General features: G+C 52.5%; 1 protein-coding gene across 1 annotated transcript in view; it reads left to right on the top strand.

The window, feature by feature from the left end:
• DNAH2 (dynein axonemal heavy chain 2) overlaps positions 1 to 21,906 on the top strand; it is a 2,538,822-nt gene that overhangs the window by 2,112,737 nt on the left and 404,179 nt on the right. The window contains exons 65-66 of the mRNA XM_086946066.1: positions 6,795 to 6,911; positions 7,882 to 8,046. Of these exons, the coding sequence (XP_086802192.1) occupies positions 6,795 to 6,911; positions 7,882 to 8,046 (282 nt within the window). The remainder of the gene's footprint in view (positions 1 to 6,794; positions 6,912 to 7,881; positions 8,047 to 21,906) is intronic.

Below are 21,906 nucleotides of genomic sequence, written 5' to 3'. Positions count from 1 at the left end.
ACTTCTGCAAGAGGAGGTTTCGGCCCTCTTGGCCAAGAGGGCCATCGAGCGCGTTCCTGGGCCAGAAGTAGGACGTGGTTGTTACTCCCACTACTTTCTGGTACCCAAGAAGGGCAAAGGGGGCCTACGCCCTATCTTGGATCTGCGGAACGTCAACGGCTTCCTCCGGACGGAGAAGTTCAAGATGCTCACTTTGGCTCAGGCCCTGGCTGCCCTGGACCCAGGAGACTGGATGGTAGCGTTGGACTTGCAGGACGCCTATTTCCACATCCCCGTCCTGCCGGCCCACCGGCGTTACCTGCGGTTCACGGTAGGCCAAGAGCACTTTCAGTTTACCGTGCTCCCCTTCGGCCTTACCAGCGCCCCACGGGTGTTCACGAAGGTGATGGCGGTGGTCGCAGCCCATCTGCGCAGGCAGGGGATATCAGTCTTCCCCTACCTCGACGACTGGTTGTTGAAGGCGGGCTCGCCCCAGACAGTCGTCAGCCACCTCCAGACTACGGCCGACCTCCTGCACTTGCTGGGGTTCTCCATCAATGTGCCGAAGTCACACCTGTGTCCCTCTCAGAAGCTCCTCTTCATCGGAGCGGTTCTCGACTCGGCGCAGTTTAGGGTTTACCCACCCGAGCAGCGGGTTCGGGATATTCAGGCTCTGGTTCCCATCTTCCAGCCGTTATCCCGGGTCTCGGTCAGGTTGACGCTGCGGCTTCTGGGACTGATGGCCTCCTGCATCCTTCTGGTGCGTCACGCCAGGTGGCGGATGCGGGCTCTGCAGTGGGACCTGAAGTTTCAGTGGGCCCAGCATCAGGGCAACCTGTCCGATCATGTCCTGATCTCGGAGGGCACTGCGAGACAACTGCAGTGGTGGCTCACGGACCGCGACTGGGTCAGTGGCAGACCCCTCTCCCTACCCCAGCCGGAGCACGTAGTTGTGACGGACGCGTCCCTCCAGGGCTGGGGGGGCCACATGGGAGAGGCGGAGATCAGAGGCCTCTGGTCTCCGGCGGAGTCCCGGCTTCATATCAACCTTCTGGAGCTGCGGGCGATTCGTCTTGCACTGAAGGCATTCCTCCCCTCTGTCCGGGGGAGCGTAGTGCAAGTGTTCACCGACAACACCACCGCCATGTGGTACTGCAACAAGCAAGGCGGGGTGGGGTCGTGGACCCTCTGCCAGGAGGCTCTGCGCCTCTGGCAGTGGCTGGAACATCAGGGCGTGACCCTGGTGGTTCAACACCTGGCAGGCTCTCTGAATGCCAGGGCGGACGAACTCAGCCGCCGGTGCACGATGGATCACGAATGGCGTCTGAACTCGGACGTGGCGCAAGGTCTCTTTCGGCAGTGGGGAGAGCCTTGGTTAGATCTATTCGCCACAGAAGAGAACACGCAATGTCATCAGTTCTGCGCGTTGGAATTTCCAAGGCGGCACTCGCTCGGAGACGCTTTTCGTCGCAAGTGGAGCTGCGGTCTGTTGTACGCCTTTCCGCCTATACCACTTCTGCCCAGAGTGCTGAAGAAGATCAGGCGCGACTGGGCCCAGGTCATCCTTGTGGCTCCGGACTGGGCACGAAGATACTGGTATCCCGAGCTACTCAGCATGTCAGTCGATCCCCCGATTCGTCTGCCTCTTCGGGAGGACCTTCTGTCGCAGCAGCAGGGGACGGTCCTGCACCCGAACCTGTCCAGTCTCCACCTACAAGCTTGGAGATTGAGCGGCGGCAGTTGAGGCCATTTGACTTGCCTCCTGAAGTCTGTGATATCATTCTGGCAGCCAGGCGTCCCTCCACAAAGTCGGTATACGCCTGCCGGTGGAACAGATTTGTGGCATGGTGCACAGCAAAGGCTTTGGATCCTCTATCTGCACCCCTTTCGGAAGTGCTGCTCTTTCTTCTTTCCCTTGCCCAGCAGGGCTCTGCTCTGGGCACTCTTAAAGGGTACCTTTCTGCTCTATCAGCCTTCTTGAGGCTACCAGATCAGCCTTCTTTATTCAAGTCCCCTATTGTAAGTAGATTTCTGAAGGGCATCACGCACATGTTCCCTCCTGTTCCCTTCGTGATGCCCCAGTGGGACTTGAATCTTGTTCTCACTTATCTGATGTGTGCTCCCTTTGAGCCACTGCATAACTGTCCTCTTCGTCTCCTTACTCTGAAGACTGCCTTCCTGGTTGCCATCACCTCTGCCAGGAGAGTGAGTGAGCTCCAGGCTCGTTCTTCTTCTCCACCTTTCCTGTCTGTTCATCCTGACAAGGTGGTGTTACGTACACGACCTTCCTTTCTGCCCAAGGTTGTTACGGCCTTCCACATCGGGCAGTCCATTACCTTGCCCACTTTCTTTCCGCCTCCGCATCCCTCGAAGGAGGAAGAGAGGCTCCACCGTCTGGATCCAAAACGTGCGCTCTCCTACTACATAGATCGCACACGCCAATTCCGGGTGGATGACCAACTCTTTGTTGGTTACGTGGGCGCAAAGAAGGGTAAGGCTGTGCACAAGAGGACTATCTCTAGGTGGATCATCTTGTGTATCCAAGCATGTTACTCCATGGCGAGGAAGGAGCCCCCGGCTGGATTGCGGGCTCACTCCACTCGGGCCACGGCAACGACAACTGCCCTGGGCCGCGGTGTCCCCCTGCAGGACATTTGCCAGGCAGCTACGTGGGCCTCGCTGCACACGTTCGCAAGACACTACTGCCTGGACAGTCAAGTCCGGAGGGATGGCTTCTTTGGCCGTTCCGTCCTCCAGGACTTTCTGGTGTGATATTGGTTCGCAGACCCACCACCGGGGTTGGTATTGCTGGGGTATCTATTCTAAGGTAAGGAATCTATCACTAACGTGTCTCTTTCAGATGCACAAGTTACTACTTGTGTAACGATATATCTGTAAGAGACATTAGTTAGTGATAGATTCCTTACCGACCCACCTATCCTCCCCGTTCTGCGAACCGATATCTAGAGTTAAGGTCATCCCCTTTCAGGGCCCTAGTTTCATGGCACCAGTGTTGGTTCTATCATGGCTCTGCGTATCTGGCGCGGAAAAGCTGTGTGTCAGAACTGACGTCAGCGCGCATGGGCGCCGTCTAAGTACTCGTCATCCCGGCGCTCATGACGCCGACGACGGACGCGGAGCCGCAGACGACGCCTACCGGCGCGCAGGGGTATTGCTACGCAAAAGTTTCTGGATCCAGTCTGACGCCTGGGGATATTCTAAGGTAAGGAATCTATCACTAACTAATGTCTCTTACAGATATATCGTTACACAAGTAGTAACTTGTGCATCGATGCTTATCCTTATTTAACTTAGGTCAACCGTGGAACATTTGTGCATGGCACAAAATGACATTCTAGGAAAGTAGGATCTGCTTTCATGGTTACCCCCACTTTTCGATGGTGTCCTACTGTTTTCTGACTACTCTGACTGGGATCCTACTAATCAGGTCTCCAGTCACTGAGATTCTTCTGTAAATTGGCTATTTTGTGTAACTTAGTACATTTCTAATTGGCTGCTGGTGACCCCTTGTAAGTCCCTGGTATATGGTACTAAGGTACCTACGGCCTAGGTACACAATGTGGAAAAAGGTAGGGCTAGGACCTTTCTCAGGATTTGCCCGGCGCTAACCGCCCTTGTACCATTCAAGTTTACCAAGCAATGAGGCAGGCGCCGGAGACCAGAAGGCAGGAAACAGAAGTTTATTCCGACGGAGCAGAACACATCAGATCAGACAACAAGGTATCGTCTCGAGGTGCTCTAACAGCCTCTCGGAGGCCTGGCCTCTTATACACTGGTTTATGGCATGTGACCTTTCTTTATTACAATCAGAACTTTGTAAAGCAAGGAAAAGACATCCCCGTAATCCTCGTGTCAATCCCACCCCCATATACCTTCACAATAGAGGTCCTCAACCTGCTGATAAGAGGAGGGGGTCATCACGCAGCTGAGTGTTCCGTCGAGTCTTAGGATGTGTGCGCCTGATCATATCACAGGGGGTGGGGAGGCCTGGATCAATAGAGGGTCCTTTGAAGGAGAGCGACCTCATACAATAAGGGGCAGTAAATGATATCTCCCGGCTTAGGCAATGGCCTCGGACCTGTGTGGACAGTCGGACACGGGGTGAGGGGCCATCAATGGAGTGGTATTCATGCCGCGTGGACAATCCAGTGCAGAGGGGAGGTTTATCAACAGAGGGGCATTCATGGGAGGAGAGGAGGTGTTGGTCAGGCGCTGGCGTGACTCCCAAGGACAGGGTCATGCAGAAGGGTCACGCTCATGAGGGGGAGGTAGGGGGAGCCAGGGTGCGCGGAGGCTGCTTGCTGGGTCAGAGGGGCGTGCTGGTGATCGATCGTGGACACGGAGACCATGATACCTAAAATGGCTGCCGTGCACGTAGTACATAGGTGACAAGCTGGCGCAGATGATGTTCAGATCGCAAACTAAAATTCCACAACAAGAGGTCCCCCATGGGATGCAGTATGTATTATGCCACCCATAAGGGACTCTCCAAACTCTGACTACTGATTGACTGACTATTCTCAATTAAGCTTGTTTTCCTTTAGGTTTTTTTATGCCTGTCTGTTTCCCACTAGCTAGTTTTAGCATCAAGACTCCTATCGGTATAAGTGCGCTCTAAAAATCTCATTTAAATTTTCTTTCAACTGTGTTTCTTTAACAAATTTCCTCTGTATTGGCCTTTCTATAACCACATTTCTGTGTAGGTATTTAGTTAGATCCTTTGATTTTATGCTCCAAGATAGAGCGACATAAACAGAATGGTCACTGTAGCTGGAGGCCCAGCCATGGTCATACAGTCCTTCATTTTCGAGACCATAGAAGCTCGGTAAAAACACATTGTGGGTAATGTTTGTCTGGCTTAAATATGGTGAGAAAGCTTGTGGATCACTAAGTAGGAAGTCTGATTTGTACAGCATTATTATTATTATTATTTAGGGGATGCCTGGTGACCCGGAGGCATCCCCGCGCTGTAACATTTGTGGAGACCAGAGGGGAAAGGGGACTTTATTTTGGGAACAGCAGAGTTTTCAACTTTTTCCGGAAAATGAGATGGCTGGGTTCCAGCCGCAGGGGGCGAGGAAGTGAGTTCCATCCAGAGGATGCTTTAACAGAAAAGCGACGACCGCCGGTGCGTGCCTTCCTATATCTGGGGACGTTGGCCAGACGCTCATTGTCCGAGCGTAGGGACCTGGGGGCCTTGTATGGAGTGACCAGGTCTCTCAGGATAGCAGGGCCAAGACCGTTGAGAAGTTTGTGTGCGGTGCACAGGGCCTTGAATTCTACCCTTTGTCGTATCGGAAGCCCGTGGAGGGCCTTGATCGCTGGTCTGGCTGAGACTCTGGAAGGGAGGTTCATAAGGAGCCGTGCGGCTGCGTTTTGCGTACGCTGAAGTTTATCCATGGTGGCTTCAGGAGCTCCCAGATAGACCATGTTACTGTAGTCTAGCCGCGCAAGGATCAGACCCTGGACCAGGAGTTTCCTAGATAGGGGCGGAAGTAGTGGGAGGATCCTGCGGATGGAGCGCATGAGACCAAAACAGGTGCCTGCTGTTTTGGCTGCTTGAGTTTTCAGTGATAGCTCGGGTTCCAGCCAGACTCCTAAGGCCTTAATTTCTTGTTTCGGGGTGGGAACTTCCCCAAAAACGTCTGGCCAGACCGATGGGGGGATGGTGGTCCATTGCTTGCCCAAAAGCATGACTTCTGTCTTTGATCCGTTTAGTTTGAGCGATGACTCGCACATCCAGAGGTGAATTTCCTGGAGGCAGTTCAGCAGATTGTCTGGGTGGTTGTCCAGATGTGAGAGGGAGACGACCAATTGCGTGTCGTCCGCGTAGCTCACTATCTTGATCCCGAAGGGGGCGACGACGTCTTCGAGGGGGGCCATGTATGCGTTAAATAAAGTGGGGCTTAGTGATGACCCCTGGGGGACTCCGCTCGTGAGGGGGAGGGAGGCAGAGTGGGAGTTGCCATCCCATACCTGGAACGAGCGCCCTGAAAGGAAGGATTCTATCCATGTGAGCGCCGAACCTGCGAGCCCTGCCACGGCCAGCCGATGTAGAAGGACACGGTGGTTAACCGTGTCAAAGGCTGCGCTGAGGTCCAGGAGGATCACTGCCACTGACCCTCCTGAATCCAGAATGCACCTTGCCTCCTCGATGACAGCGAGAAGGGCAGTATCTGTGCCGTGGCCTGGGCGGAACCCAGTTTGGGACTGCCGCAGAAGGTTGTTTGCATTGATACAGCTTCTTTAAAATCTTATAGCCTAAGTATTGTTAGAAAAAAAAATATTTTCTTTAATACTGTTTACAAACATATAGTTCCACTCAGATTCATTCTAGAAAATCTACACCCAATAGAGTGATTGTTTTGTGAGCAATATCTAGGCCACTATATATGTATGTCAAAGATTACTTTTTTTATCAGTATGCTGACAAATATCCTCAGCGGCATCAAGTAAAAACTCAGAAGATTGAGACTTTATATGACTCGACAGATACCAGTCCTATCATGATTATACATTGCTTGGTAAGTCTAGACAGAAGGGTGTGTCCAAGCATACTGCTTTGTACTAGATGGCTTCATATCTCATGTACCCGCCCAACATCACATTTTATGTATCATGTATTGCTACTTTTATAGTTGGAAAGTAGTAATGGAGTGAGGAATTAATGAGAAAGTATACATTTATTGAGAGACAGCATGCCTGCTATTTTTCACAGTATATTGCTACTTCTGCTCGTGAGTTACCTGGGTTCTCCCCATCACAACTTATGTCTTCATTCTTTCTGTTGACAGATGTATGGCCGTATTTACCGGGTAGTGGAACCCAAGCGCCTCCGCATGAATACTGCCATGGCCCAGCTGGAGGAAAAGCAAAAGTCTCTATCAGAGCTGCAAGCCAAACTTCGGGAGGTGAGCATTGATCCAGAGTCTCCTCTTACCTGTCTTTTGGTGCCATTCATTACAAAATTTGTAAGTTGCCATTAATTGAGGTACTGTGAAGCTCCTAGAGACACGAAGAGGCCCTCTGCTTAAAGAACCAACTGATCTCTTAGAGTTCCTAGGGAAACATTAGCAACTCATGAATCGTCTACCCTATAGGAGGTGCTGCTCTCTGTGCAGCTCCTATGGAAATTAATTTTTTACCTCTTGTTAAGTTACATCTATTTCTGGGCAATACCTAAGGACAGGTGGAGAACATGTAGCTGTTGCATAAATGCAAACCAGAAAGAATCATGAAAGAATGATCTGTGCCACTATGTCAGGGTGTTGTTGTATTGAGTTGCTCATCACAGCTATCTGGTAAACTAAGGATACATTTCAGATTAAGTCGAGATCTAAATCTTGAACCCCTGTGCCTCAGATCCACGTGGTTTTGCTAATATATTTGCTTTTGTGGTTTTCTGAATTGTACTTGATCAGGGTCCTGTTTGAAGATTCAGGTGACGGGGCTCCTTAGAGTAGGATTTGTGAATTCAACTTCTCAGTTATCCCTTGAACATTTCTGCATCATCTTAATCCTTATTTAGGCAGCTTCCACTCAGTTCAAAGTGAAGGTGAAAGATGCATTGACATTAAGATTGAAAAAGAGTTGAGGTACAAGCCAGCTCAGTTGTCTGGAAAATGCACACAACCCCTACAGGGAAGTTTTGGCTTATCAAACGCCTGTGGGAACAATTTAAGTATATATAACACTGTGTATACATCTGACCTTTTAGGCTGCTGCCTTTTAATTGAATTAAACATTTGGACCACAGTCTTTCTTCCTTGAAATCTGTGGAGAAAATATTTCGGGAATAGAAGCTGTTAATCTGTTAGATAAAAATTGTCCATCTGACAAAATTGCCTCTACATGACCAGATTTGGTGCATTCCTACTTCAGGTAGGAGAGAAACTGGAGCAGCTTAAACAACAGTACGATGAAAAACTGAATCAAAAGGAGGAGCTGCGGAAGGAGTCTGAGGTGATGGAAATCAAACTAGATCGCGCAGGGAAGCTGGTATCTGGCCTTGCAGGGGAGAAAGAGCGATGGGAGGCGACAGTCAAGGTAAGTTCACACTTAAGTGACCACTGGAGAATGGTTTCCCCCTCCTCCACCCCTTCTTCCTCCTCCTCTACCTCTTCTTTCTCCTCCTCTTATTCTTCATGATAACAAATAAAAAGCAGTACAACATTAAAATACATCACAATTGCTAACAGTGCCAGTGGGGAGTGTGGTGCCTCCTTAAAGGCAATAACGTTTTGGATAACCTGAGTTTCAAGTGGTAACCTATGTTAGAGTCTAGGACCCAATAAACAGAAGGCTCTTCCTCCTGCGCATGCTTTTGTACTCACATATTTTAGGTAAAAGAGCAGCACTAGAGGGGAGGATCCTCAACACAAGATTGGATTGACTATTTCAGAGGGAAAAAGGAGATCCATGTTATAATATGCCCTTTTAACAAAACTAGAGGTCTGTAGGAAAGTAGGATCTGCTTTCCTGGTTATCCACACTTTTTGCTTAGTGTCAGTATGTTGTTGACTACTCTGACTGGAATCCTGATGATCAGGATCCTTGTCACTGTGCTTTATCACTAAATTGATCACAGTAAGTAGTTTTGTACCTCCACATGTGGCTACTGGTATACCCTTGTAAGTCCCTAGTATATGGTACTATGGTACGCAGGCCATAGGTATACCAGGGGTCTCCTATGGGCTGCAGCATGTATTGTGCCACCCATGGGAGCCCACTCAAACTGTGACTACAGGCCTGCCATTGCAGCCAGTGCGAGTTAGTGCTTGCACCTTTCACAACAGATAAAGTTTCCTTATATCTGAAGTCACTACACTTAAAACCTATATATCACCCCTATGGCAGGCTCTTCAGTCCTGAGGGCAGGGTGCTTAAGTTATAAGTGTGAGGATGTCCCTGCATGAACAGGACACCCTACAAACTCTAGAGTCAATTCTCCAGGATTCGTAAGTAAGGTCAGATTTTTTGTTACATATAGTGGACATCAGTCATCTAACTATATAGAGGCTGCACTGAACACGGTCATGTATGGTATCAAACATGTCGGAATCATACCCCAACACCAATTTCAGTATTAGAAGCTCCCTGGGGTTCCTCCCTGTACTCCCGGTAACAGCCATTCAGGGCTGACAGCATGCTAGTGCTGCTGCCCACCACAGACATGATTCTGCCCTCCTGCTGCTGAGCCAAGCTCAAGCAGGGGAAGGTAGAACCACAGGTTTCCTGTCACAGGGAGGTGTGACTACCTCCCAGACAGGACTTAGTGTATTGGGCTGGGGTGAGGGTGCTTGCCAGCACCACCAGACTGCTTTGAAGGGGCACCATGCATACCTCAGTTTGAACCAGTTCAGGGGAGCTCCTGGCTCCTGCGCTGGCGCGAAACCGGACAAAGGACATGGGAGTATCCTCCCCTCTGTCTACAAACTCCTCTGGGAGGGACCCCTGAGTCATTCCAACGCTTTCCCTAGTGGACTTAAGGGCTTATATGGGGGTGGTTCCTTAGATTTGTCGTGGGACAATACTCAAGACTGGCACCACGTCACTCTTCGACCATCTGGACACTTGGGCTCTGCTGGACTACGCCTGAAACTGAGAAGGCATCAAGGAAGACTCCTGCTGCTCCTGGTCTTGTCTTCTTTAGTGTCTGTGTATGTGCTTCTTCCAGGATCTTCAACAGACCTGTGGCCATCAAGGACACCCAAAGTAATCTCCCCTGGAGTGAAGAAGTCACTTGCCTGCATCTGCAGGCACCTCAACGAAGCTGACCGGTCTGCTGCTCCTGATGTCCCAGGGACTTCAAAAAGCTCGGCAACACATGTGGTTCTGCAACTCCATCGAGGCCTGACCTCTCCACCCTGCAGTTTCAAGGCCTGTATCCTTCGACTGAACCACCGGGACCAAACCCTTGTGCACTGCATTGACTTGCTGTTGACAAGGCTTGAAGGCTCTGCACTCCAGATATCTCCATGCTACATGATTCTGCTTCAGGGGGCTCCCCTGCTTGCTTGGAGCCTGCTTGGAGCCTGCTCTGACTCTCCTGCTTGTGGTGACTCACTTGGACCTTGCTGGTCCCAACGTTGCTCCTTCTTCGTTCTCCCCACCAGTTGCTGCTGCCAAGGCTTGATGGTGCTCCCTCCGGACTCTCACTCCCTAGTCTCGACTTCCGATGTGGGACAGCTTGTGCATGGCTCCTCGTCTTCCTCAGCGTCATCTGGTCCTCACAGCTGCAGCAACAAGGTCACCGCCAACACTTGCGAACCGTTCAACATCGATGGGCATTGCACTTCACTGCCTCCTGGTCACCTCTGAATGGCATTGACTCCGTCCCCTCTGCTTGCAGGTTCTTTTCTTCAAGAATCCATCCTGGGATTCCACCAGACTCTTGCATAGTCTTCTCCAGCAGCATTTTCTTCAAAGTCCTCGAATGTGATCTATGGCGGTTTCAAACGTTATTTCGCACCTATGCACCCAGTTTCCCTGGTGTAGTAATCCTGTTCCCTGAGGTATCCACGGGGGGGGTGGCTCTTCAACCTTCTGTCTTCCACGCGGTTTCTTCGCGGTCCACAGGGAAGGGTTCTTCTTAAAAACGGCAACCCCGATTTCCCTGTTGACTTCTGTTGCACTCGCGGCATTATTTCCACTCTGCACACAGCCTCCATGGGGTTCCTGGGTACTTACCTTGGGTGGATCCCTGTGTCCCCAGCTCCTCTGAGACTCCTGGTCTAAGTCCTGACTTCAGTCGTAGGTCGCATTCCACTTATTTAGTATATGGTTTGGTCTCCCCTTGGAGACCACTACATTTTGTGCTTACTTCCCTGTTTACAATTTAAGTATTGTTGTGTATTTGTGTAGATATCTCAGGGTAGGAGATATACTGATGTGTTAGTGAGTTTTGTGTAATAAATAGACACATTTTTATATATACATTATATGGTTCTTTTTTGTTTAATATACACTACTTGATTAAACTAGTAAAACAATCTGCTTAACACTCCTTCAAGATAAGCCTGAAGGCTGCTCTCCACTGCTACCACTTTGAAAGGTTTCTCTGGTTTTCAAAGACCAATAAAATCACTGTAAGGGTTGCCTGGATCAGTGTCTTAAACGTAATCCACTTTCCTATGGGTCACCAACTTACATACCATCTGCCATGTGAGATATGGTCACATTTCTTTTAGTCCCATCACTTTTCTCATTGCCTTCATTTGTTGGCACTTTAACTTGCAGAAGGGCTTGTTAGACCGGCCCATGTATAGGGCTTTACAGTAGTCTAGGTGGGAGGATGCAAGTGCCCTTCACTTGACTAAACCTCTCCTCCGGGAGGAACGTATACATTTTCTTCAGAGCTTTGCAACGGCTGTATCTTGTTGACCAGACCTTCTATATTTGGGGTAGGAATGGTGTTATCCACACAATACTTCCAGGTTTTCTTTAACTGTCTATCTCTGAGTAGGTTTCCACAGCTGCTGCAGCCAAAGATCAGGAGACCAAGACACAATAACACCTTCTATGACTAAAACCTAGGTCATATCACCATTTAGCTGTAGACAAATTAGTGGTCATGCTCGGAATCAGTCTTTCAATCTTACAATTGAGTTTATTTTCCCTTGATCAACTTTCAGCAGCAGCTGAGTGTCATCTGCGGACGAGAGGGCATCAAAGCCAAAAGGGCCAATCTGCTTACTAATGGCCTGGATATATGGGTTAAATAAGCTATGGGACAGAGCTGAACCCTGGAAATCAATGTAGGGCTGGGTGATCTCCAGAGAACCGAATGATAACAGCATCATAGATTGAGATCTATTCTTTAGAAACGAGGTGAACCAAGATAGTTTCTGCCCTGTGAGTCCCACTGCCTTTAGCTGTAATAGCAAGATGCCATGATTGACCTTGTCAAATGCAGCTGAAAGAGATCTAGAAGTAGTATGCCTCTTCCCCGTAGATTTTTAGTGCCCGATAACAAGTTTAGAGGAGAGGTATCCACAGCTGGTATACCACTTCCACTCTATAAGTGGCCTAGGATTCACAGGTGTAGGTATGCTTAACCCTTATTTCTCTTCCAGGGGATCCTCATCAATAGTCATAAGCGGAATATATATTAAAAAAATGTACAAAAACAAATATACAGCTCTATATATATATATATATACACATATATTATTTTTTCCACAACAAAATATGCAGCCTCCTAGAAAGAAACAAGGCTAACCACTGCTCTGAGAATTTTGATTTTGAAACAAACACAAGAACAAGGAGACACTTAAACTCTCTTTAATTAACAGCAGAAAGCTGTCTTGCAAAAAAACACAGGCATTGGAAACTTAACAGCATAGAAAATGAAAGCAATTGCAAGCATAAACTTGCACAGTGCCTTAAAGGCAGCCATGACCCCTAGCATCACATCATGCCTCAGGGGTGACAGTTAGGTAAGTTGTTCTTTGCGGAGACTCAGAGGTCAGGGCACAAAGAGACAACATAATTATGGATCATTCACCAAGATATGTGGGTGTGTTGCTTATGACTTTGATGAGGATACCCCTGGAAGAGAACTAGGATTACAGGTGAGTAACTTATCCTTCTCTTCCAGGATATCCTCATCAATAGTCATAAGCACTGAATCGAATAGCAAGCAGTTTGTTGCAGTTACCCTCCTCCTCCCACCCACATACACATTGTTAGACCCGGGACCCTGGCCGGCCAAGACTCGCGTCGAGGTCAGTCAGGGATCGCCAGTTCTAAGTGTCAGGGCAAGGGAGTTACACGCCAAGCTAACCCCTCACTCGCCCTCTAGGTAACGTGGCGCGAGCAGTCAAGGCTAAACTTGGAGGCGATGTAAGTTAAGTATTTGCGCACGCACCCCAGCAACAACACCCAAGGCCCACCACAAAGAAACACTCCACACAAGGTTATGTAAAAATAGCCTTTGTATTATAAAAATATACATCAGATAAAACACACATCTTATTACACGGTGCCAACAGACACGGGCGGAATTTACAAGGGATATTTGTACAGGACAGGGCCACCTGGACCACTGTCAAGGGTATCAGCACTTTTAGAAATAATTACTGTAGCACAAAAATATAACAGTAGAGCATACAACCAGTAATCACTGGTAACAGGACCTCTCTAGCACCACCTGTACTAGGGAGAAAACAACCACCTATATGTCACAATACCTATAGGGGTGCAAGGATAAAACACATGATGTATCAACATTCAGAGGTGTAAAGGCACATGACGCATAATCACTACATTCAGAGGTGCAGAATCAATAACCATTACCCCATACTCACAAGTCACCACCTGTGACTGTCCCGGTGTCCCAATGTCAGGGCCTAAACGTGGCAGTTGTCCACTAAGTGCTGGACAACTGGAGCAGGGAAAGTTAGCACAAAGTTGGAGCCTCTCTGGGCTCAAAGAACCACCACTGTGGCACTGGTGAGCCTCTCTCAGGCTCTTAAACAAGAAAGGGTGCTGCTGAGCCTCTCGGGGCTCCAGCACTGGACAGGTGCAGCCTCGCTGGGCTGGGGGGTCCCTCGCTCTGGGGACCCAAAGCAATGATGCTGGCCAAGAGCCTCGCTGGGCTCTAAATCAACTGGTGCCCCCGGGGCACCTCGTGGCTCCAAAACGTGGAGATGCCCCCTGAGCCCTCAGGCTCGAAACACACGGGCGCTTCTCTTTGGGAGTCCCCCCTCTGGGGACTCGATGTGCTCGTGGGGCGCTCAGAGCCTCTCAGGGCTCTCTGCAGCTACCGGCGCGAGGTCGCGCTACAGAGAGGGGGCGGGGCGGACACCGGCAATGTGTCCCGACGCTCCCCCCCCTCCCCTGCAGGCACCTGCACTCACCGGTCTAGGCGCTGGCTTTCCAGCGGCGGCGGGTCTCTCCCGCTGGTCCCGGGGCTCTCCTCACCTCTCGGGGAGCCTCGGCAGGCTCTCTCTCGGCTCGGCGAGGGAGGCGGGACTTCCGGGTTAACTCTCCCGGGCCGCGCGGTGATTGGTCGACGATCCCTTCACTTCCGGGTCGCCGCGGGCAGCGCGGCGGCTCGCTAGGCAGGCAGGCGGGCTCCCAGATGATCCGAGGAGTGGGCTCCCTCGTAGATCGATCAAAACCGGGCAAAGTACCGCGGCAATGAGCGGGGTGGCACCCGCGCCGTCGAATCCTCCTACAAAGCGGGCAGGATACAGCGCTCACAGCGCTCGAGCAAAAGTACAGCGTTTCCAGCGCTTAGGCAGGCGATCTCAGCGCTCCTAGCGCTGAAGGGCAGAGAGCAGCGCTCTCAGGCTGTAGGCAGGTGTCCTCAGTGCTCCTCAGCACTGGAGGACAGGACAGGGCTCCAGCAGGGCTGGAGGCAGGCAGGGGGGGCAAGGCTGGGCCAGAGCCAGCACACTGGGTCTCCAGGCAGGGAGACTCCCCAAGTGGCGGTCCTTCTGGCCCCAGCAGCGGCACAAGCCCCCTCTGGCAGGATTCCAAAAGAAGAACATTTTCAGTGGGGACACAGCCCCTTCTTATACTGACAAATCCTTTGTTACAATGTGCAGGGTGAAGGGAAAACCAGTCGCAGCTGGTTCTGGAGCACTCTTGATGGCCCAACCACCCATTCCTTTCACTGGGGAGGCCAGGGTCATTAGACACACCACAGGGGGGCGGAGCCAGCATTGTGTGGGGAAAACCCAGCCCATCCAGGACCCAGGTACACTCCTCCCACACATCACTCATGCTAATCTCCCACTCACCACCGGGCAGACCCATCCAGACTTCCTGGAGCCTGGCATGCCAGCCAGCTCCAGCCAATCACGCTCCAGCACCCTCACTGCACACATACCTCAATGTCCAGAAGTAGCACTTCCCAACTAGACACACACATGCCGCAGACACCATCTTGCAGCATTCACTCTCACGAGTTCAGGCATACCAAACTCGAGCCTGCACTCCCCACGCATCAGGAACTACCAGGGACACACACATTCCCCATGCATTCCTATGGGAGGGCAGGCCAGCCATACTTCACGCACGCACTTTCACTCTGGGACCCAGGGGAAAGTGCGCAGAGACCCAAAAATCACTAGCACAGGGTCACAAATAAGGCAAAAAGTCTAGGGGTGAACCTGCCCTGCGGGCCAAGTCCAACACAACCCCCTTCCAGCCAAAACGCAGGGGAGAACAATCACCACCGTGATGGACTTCCCTGCTTGGGGCGATAGAACACGGACGCAGGCCCGCCACTGCCGGGACACTCTCCTGTTCTATGCCACGGTGAACCCCTAGGGTTCCTTCTAAAGCTACTGTAAGGACCAACTGGGCTACCCCACTGGTACTCCTCAGCTGTCCGCGGCCCGGACCCGGCCCTGAGCCACCCAGGTGCCACCGGTCCTTGCCAATTCGCAGAGCGGGGGGTAGTAACCCCTGGCACATAGTGTCCATTCTCCACTCTCCCTGTCTGCAAGACAGGACTAGACTGCCACTGGTTCACCAACCTTTGGCCTACAACCTCAGGTGGACCAGGAGTCTCAGAGAAGGCTTTCCTCCCCTTACCTCTTCTTCCAGGGTTCCTCCTCCTCCTGCGAGGGGGACACCCAGGACGCCATTCCAACCCAGGGTTTAACCCCTTAGGTTGCGCCGGGGTCAGAGGTGGGCTTTCCCACCCTCTGCACCCCCTTCCAGAGGTCTGCCCTCTCCCAACTGGAGAAGTTCCTCTGGAAGAACCGGTCAGGACACTGCTTACAGTCGTCCTACCCTTCAGGTCAGGCCGAACCTGCACCTGGCCTCCCAACCTCCGGTCTAAACCCTTTGGTGGAATAATTGCCTGGCACTCCAGGACTTCTGGGGACTCACACGCAATCCCCCTGAGGCTGACACATGACCCATGTGTCGTGTGACGGTCTGTCTGGCGCAGATCTCCCGCCTCCTGTCCACCTGACAGGGCGCAAAGATCCCCCAGACCAGAAGTGGCGCCACCCGGGTCCACCCAAGACCTAGCCCAACTGGCTAGTCTCTGGTCCACTGGGGCATCCACTGGGAAACTCGTCCCCCAATCACTCCTCGCTTCGGACTTCTGTGCCCTCCCAACTGGAGCGACACTGCCTGACACTGGAACCCCTGGAGTTCTGGTTACAGACACTCCAGGTTCCCTAGACACTAGGAGATCCTCCTCAAGTGTACTAACAGGACAGCCTAGGTCCCCAACCTGGTGTTCCCTCAAGAAACCACCCAAGTTCTGAGACAGGGCTTCGGGCCTCGGGGTGCTCTCAGCCACCCCCTGACTCCTGCTCCACTGAGCCAGGCAGTCAGCCCCTTCACCCTTCCCACTATACTGGGACCTAGCTGGGCTACACTGAGCCTCTTCCACCACGCTGGGCTGGAAGCTCCCTGTACCACTGCTGTTGGACTCACTCTCTAATGACTGTACAGAACCTCTCGCACTCTCCCAGCGGTCCGCTTCCTCTGCAAGCTCACATGCCTCAGACAATCCACACCCCAACAGGTGGGTGCGCAACCCTGGAGAACAACAACTGAGCAGGTGCTCCTTGACAATCAGATCAAACAAGACATCAAAATCATCTTCCGTGTGAACCTTTACCCAATCAAACAGTGTCCCACAACATTCATCCTCAAACTCCTCCCACGACTGGTGAGGCAGCTTCCTACTGCCCCTGAATTTCAACCTTAACTCCTCCTCTGGGGAAACAGGTACCAGACTGGGGGAATTGGGAGTGGGACTGCTCGCACAAGGCTCTACATAGCTGCCACCACTGGACTCCACCCTCCCTGGGGGATCCAGAAAATTAAGACTGCGGGCAGGGGATAACCTACACTCTAGGGCTATCTTCTCCCTGGCCAAGGCCCTCTCAGCCTCTGCAATCCGCTCATTCACACCCAGCTGCGCCATCTTCCAGGCATACTCTAACCTGAGCTTCTCCATGGCCAGCTGGTGCTCCCTCTCTTCTCTCCTATCCACCCACTCCTCTGGGGACAGGGAAAGGGATGGGGGGCTACATCTGACACGGGACCCAGCAAGGGACTCCCTATCTAGGGGGTACTTGCTCTCTGCTGGCGCCCATCCACTGTCAAACTCACTCTCCACATCAGACTCTTCAGGGCTCCCCTCAGACCCACCACCCTCATGGTGTGCGGTCCGGGCCCTCTCCCTCTCACTGTGCTCACGCTCCCAGTCACTCTTCTGCCACAGGATCATGTTATCCCTAAGCTTGGACTGGGTGTCTGACTCACTCACTGGGATGTCTCTCTCCTTACATAACTGTACCAACTCATGCACACTGTACTTAGACAGGCCACGCAGGTTAAAAGGAGATTCCATCTTGCCAGGATGCTCACAGACACGTGCAACACAAGGGAACTAGCAATCTGAAGTAAAAGTACACTATTCCAAAACTTCCACTCTCCTTAAAAAAGAACTCACTCATGCGTCCAGGAAAACACACCATTCATCCACGCACACCCTCCCCTCGGATCGGTAAGGCAGTTTCTACCACCCCTGACTTCTCAACCTGACCACATGTGACACAGGTACCAAACTCTGGAAGCAGGGCGGGGGACAAATGTACTGAACACAATTATCAAATGACACTCTTCAGGAGAAGCAATAATGGAACTTCACCAAAACACAATAATCCCCAAAAAATGTGGTCATCTAAAATGCAGAGCTTTGTAGTGGCCAGTTGCTACTGTGGTACAACGCAAGCACAAATTCTTATCCTCACCGCTTGCCGCCAATGTTAGACCCGGGACCCTGGCCGGCCAAGACTCGCGTCGAGGTCAGTCAGGGATCGCCAGTTCTAAGTGTCAGGGCAAGGGAGTTACACGCCAAGCTAACCCCTCACTCGCCCTCTAGGTAACGTGGCGCGAGCAGTCAAGGCTAAACTTGGAGGCGATGTAAGTTAAGTATTTGCGCACGCACCCCAGCAACAACACCCAAGGCCCACCACAAAGAAACACTCCACACAAGGTTATGTAAAAATAGCCTTTGTATTATAAAAATATACATCAGATAAAACACACATCTTATTACACGGTGCCAACAGACACGGGCGGAATTTACAAGGGATATTTGTACAGGACAAGGCCACCTGGACCACTGTCAAGGGTATCAGCACTTTTAGAAATAATTACTGTAGCACAAAAATATAACAGTAGAGCATACAACCAGTAATCACTGGTAACAGGACCTCTCTAGCACCACCTGTACTAGGGAGAAAACAACCACCTATATGTCACAATACCTATAGGGGTGTAAGGATAAAACACATGATGTATCAACATTCAGAGGTGTAAAGGCACATGACGCATAATCACTACATTCAGAGGTGCAGAATCAATAACCATTACCCCATACTCACAAGTCACCACCTGTGACTGTCCCGGTGTCCCAATGTCAGGGCCTAAACGTGGCAGTTGTCCACTAAGTGCTGGACAACTGGAGCAGGGAAAGTTAGCACAAAGTTGGAGCCTCTCTGGGCTCAAAGAACCACCACTGTGGCACTGGTGAGCCTCTCTCAGGCTCTTAAACAAGAAAGGGTGCTGCTGAGCCTCTCGGGGCTCCAGCACTGGACAGGTGCAGCCTCGCTGGGCTGGGGGGTCCCTCGCTCTGGGGACCCAAAGCAATGATGCTGGCCAAGAGCCTCGCTGGGCTCTAAATCAACTGGTGCCCCCGGGGCACCTCGTGGCTCCAAAACGTGGAGATGCCCCCTGAGCCCTCAGGCTCGAAACACACGGGCGCTTCTCTTTGGGAGTCCCCCCTCTGGGGACTCGATGTGCTCGTGGGGCGCTCAGAGCCTCTCAGGGCTCTCTGCAGCTACCGGCGCGAGGTCGCGCTACAGAGAGGGGGCGGGGCGGACACCGGCAATGTGTCCCGACGCTCCCCCCCCTCCCCTGCAGGCACCTGCACTCACCGGTCTAGGCGCTGGCTTTCCAGCGGCGGCGGGTCTCTCCCGCTGGTCCCGGGGCTCTCCTCACCTCTCGGGGAGCCTCGGCAGGCTCTCTCTCGGCTCGGCGAGGGAGGCGGGACTTCCGGGTTAACTCTCCCGGGCCGCGCGGTGATTGGTCGACGATCCCTTCACTTCCGGGTCGCCGCGGGCAGCGCGGCGGCTCGCTAGGCAGGCAGGCGGGCTCCCAGATGATCCGAGGAGTGGGCTCCCTCGTAGATCGATCAAAACCGGGCAAAGTACCGCGGCAATGAGCGGGGTGGCACCCGCGCCGTCGAATCCTCCTACAAAGCGGGCAGGATACAGCGCTCACAGCGCTCGAGCACAAGTACAGCGTTTCCAGCGCTTAGGCAGGCGATCTCAGCGCTCCTAGCGCTGAAGGGCAGAGAGCAGCGCTCTCAGGCTGTAGGCAGGTGTCCTCAGTGCTCCTCAGCACTGGAGGACAGGACAGGGCTCCAGCAGGGCTGGAGGCAGGCAGGGGGGGCAAGGCTGGGCCAGAGCCAGCACACTGGGTCTCCAGGCAGGGAGACTCCCCAAGTGGCGGTCCTTCTGGCCCCAGCAGCGGCACAAGCCCCCTCTGGCAGGATTCCAAAAGAAGAACATTTTCAGTGGGGACACAGCCCCTTCTTATACTGACAAATCCTTTGTTACAATGTGCAGGGTGAAGGGAAAACCAGTCGCAGCTGGTTCTGGAGCACTCTTGATGGCCCAACCACCCATTCCTTTCACTGGGGAGGCCAGGGTCATTAGACACACCACAGGGGGGCGGAGCCAGCATTGTGTGGGGAAAACCCAGCCCATCCAGGACCCAGGTACACTCCTCCCACACATCACTCATGCTAATCTCCCACTCACCACCGGGCAGACCCATCCAGACTTCCTGGAGCCTGGCATGCCAGCCAGCTCCAGCCAATCACGCTCCAGCACCCTCACTGCACACATACCTCAATGTCCAGAAGTAGCACTTCCCAACTAGACACACACATGCCGCAGACACCATCTTGCAGCATTCACTCTCACGAGTTCAGGCATACCAAACCCGAGCCTGCACTCCCCACGCATCAGGAACTACCAGGGACACACACATTCCCCATGCATTCCTATGGGAGGGCAGGCCAGCCATACTTCACGCACGCACTTTCACTCTGGGACCCAGGGGAAAGTGCGCAGAGACCCAAAAATCACTAGCACAGGGTCACAAATAAGGCAAAAAGTCTAGGGGTGAACCTGCCCTGCGGGCCAAGTCCAACACACATGTTGCCCCCTTTTTAACTACAAGAGGCTGACTTTCAACTTTGTAAGTGCACTGAGTCCTGCTAACCAACCTCAGTGTCAGTTCTCCTTCCCTAAAACACGATGTTGTCTAATTGTGCTACATTTGGCAAAGGACTTTAGCACCCTCGTAAATGGTACTCCAGGTAGCTAGGGCATGGCTACTAAAGAAGATCCCTATGGGCTGCAGCATATCTTAAGCCACCCTAAAGGACCCACATGCACATTCTACACAGACTGGTGTTGGACTTGGCCCTTCTGGCAGGTTCACCCCTAAACTTTTTGCTTTTAATGGTGACCTGGTGATGGTGATTTTTTGGGTTGTGCGCACTTTCACTGTGTCCCAGTGGAAAGTGCGTGCGCACTCTGAGTGCATGGAGTAAGGTTGGCCTGCCCTCCCATAGGAATGCATGGGGAATGTCTGTGTCTCTGGTAGTTCCTGATGCGTGAGGTGTGCATTCTCGAGTTTGGTATGTGCAAACTCGTGTGATTGAATGCTTCGCAATGAGGTATGTGGCATGTATGTGTCTAATGGGGAAGTGCCACTTCTAGACATGGCTGTGTATGTGCTGTGAATGTGCTGGCGTGTGATTGGCTGGAGCTGGCTGGGATGCTAGGCTCCATGAGTCATTATGGGTCTGCCCGGTGGTGAGTGTGGAGATTAGCATGCTGATGGCTGGGGAGGAGTGCACCTGTGTCCTGAATGAGGCTGGGTTTTCCCCACACTATTCTGGTTCCGCCCCCTGTGGTGCGACTGATGACCCTAGCCTGCCTGGTGAATGAAAGGGGTGGTTGAGCCATCAAGGGTGCTCCAAAACCAGCTGCGACTGGTTCTCCCCCCACCATGCACCTACAGACAAAGGAATTTGAAGTACAAGAAGGGGCTGTGACCCCATGAAAATGTTCTTGTTCTGGTTTGCAACTTGAATCTGCCAGGGGCATGCTGCTGCTGGGGCCCAGGGGAAGGCTTGCCTCTCACTGGGCCCTGCCCAGCCCCTGGCCTGCTGATGTCCTGGACTACTGAAGGACTGTTGACTTCCCTAGCGCCTGGGGGCCCTGGATTCCTTCTCAAAGCGCCTGGAAGCGCTGGTTCTTTTCCCTAGCGCTGGGGAGCACTGTATCTTGCCATTAGCGCTTGGGAGCGCTCGATTTTGCCCCTAGCGCTCTGAGCGCTTTATTTCTCCTCCTGCGGCTGCCCACGCCGCATATTTACCTTTATTATTATATTTAACGAGGGAGCCTACCCCTCGGCTAATTCTCCTCCAGCCTCTGAGTGCCTGAAACGGGCCGCCGCACTGCCCGCGGCGACCCGGAAGTGCTGGGGCGGCCGACCAATCCTAGCGCGGCCCGTAGAAGGACCGGAAGTCCCACCCGCGGCCGCTCGCTGATTGGGGGAAGCTGCCCCGAGGGAGATTGAGCCAGGAGCCTCGCAGGCTCTATTCCTAAGTCCCGGCCCGAGATGGGGGGCCGGGTGAAGCAGGGCAACTGGTAGGGCGGGCTCCCATGGCCAGGGAGAGCCCCGCAAGCCGCCCCGAAGAAGAGGGAAGCAAAAGTCGGCCGATTCATGGCCTACAGCGGCCCGGGGCTCCCGTGAGTTAAGAAGAGCCCCGGGCCGCCAACAGAACCGAGCACCAGTGTTGCGGAGCTCCCCTGCGGTGGAGGGAGCCCCTGTGACAGAAGA

This window comes from Lissotriton vulgaris, chromosome 12 (assembly GCF_964263255.1).
Source record: "Lissotriton vulgaris chromosome 12, aLisVul1.2, whole genome shotgun sequence".
NCBI classification, from domain to species: Eukaryota; Metazoa; Chordata; class Amphibia; order Caudata; family Salamandridae; genus Lissotriton; species Lissotriton vulgaris.
Note: the sequence above shows the minus strand (reverse complement) of the source record. Positions and strands in the feature narration are given on the sequence as shown.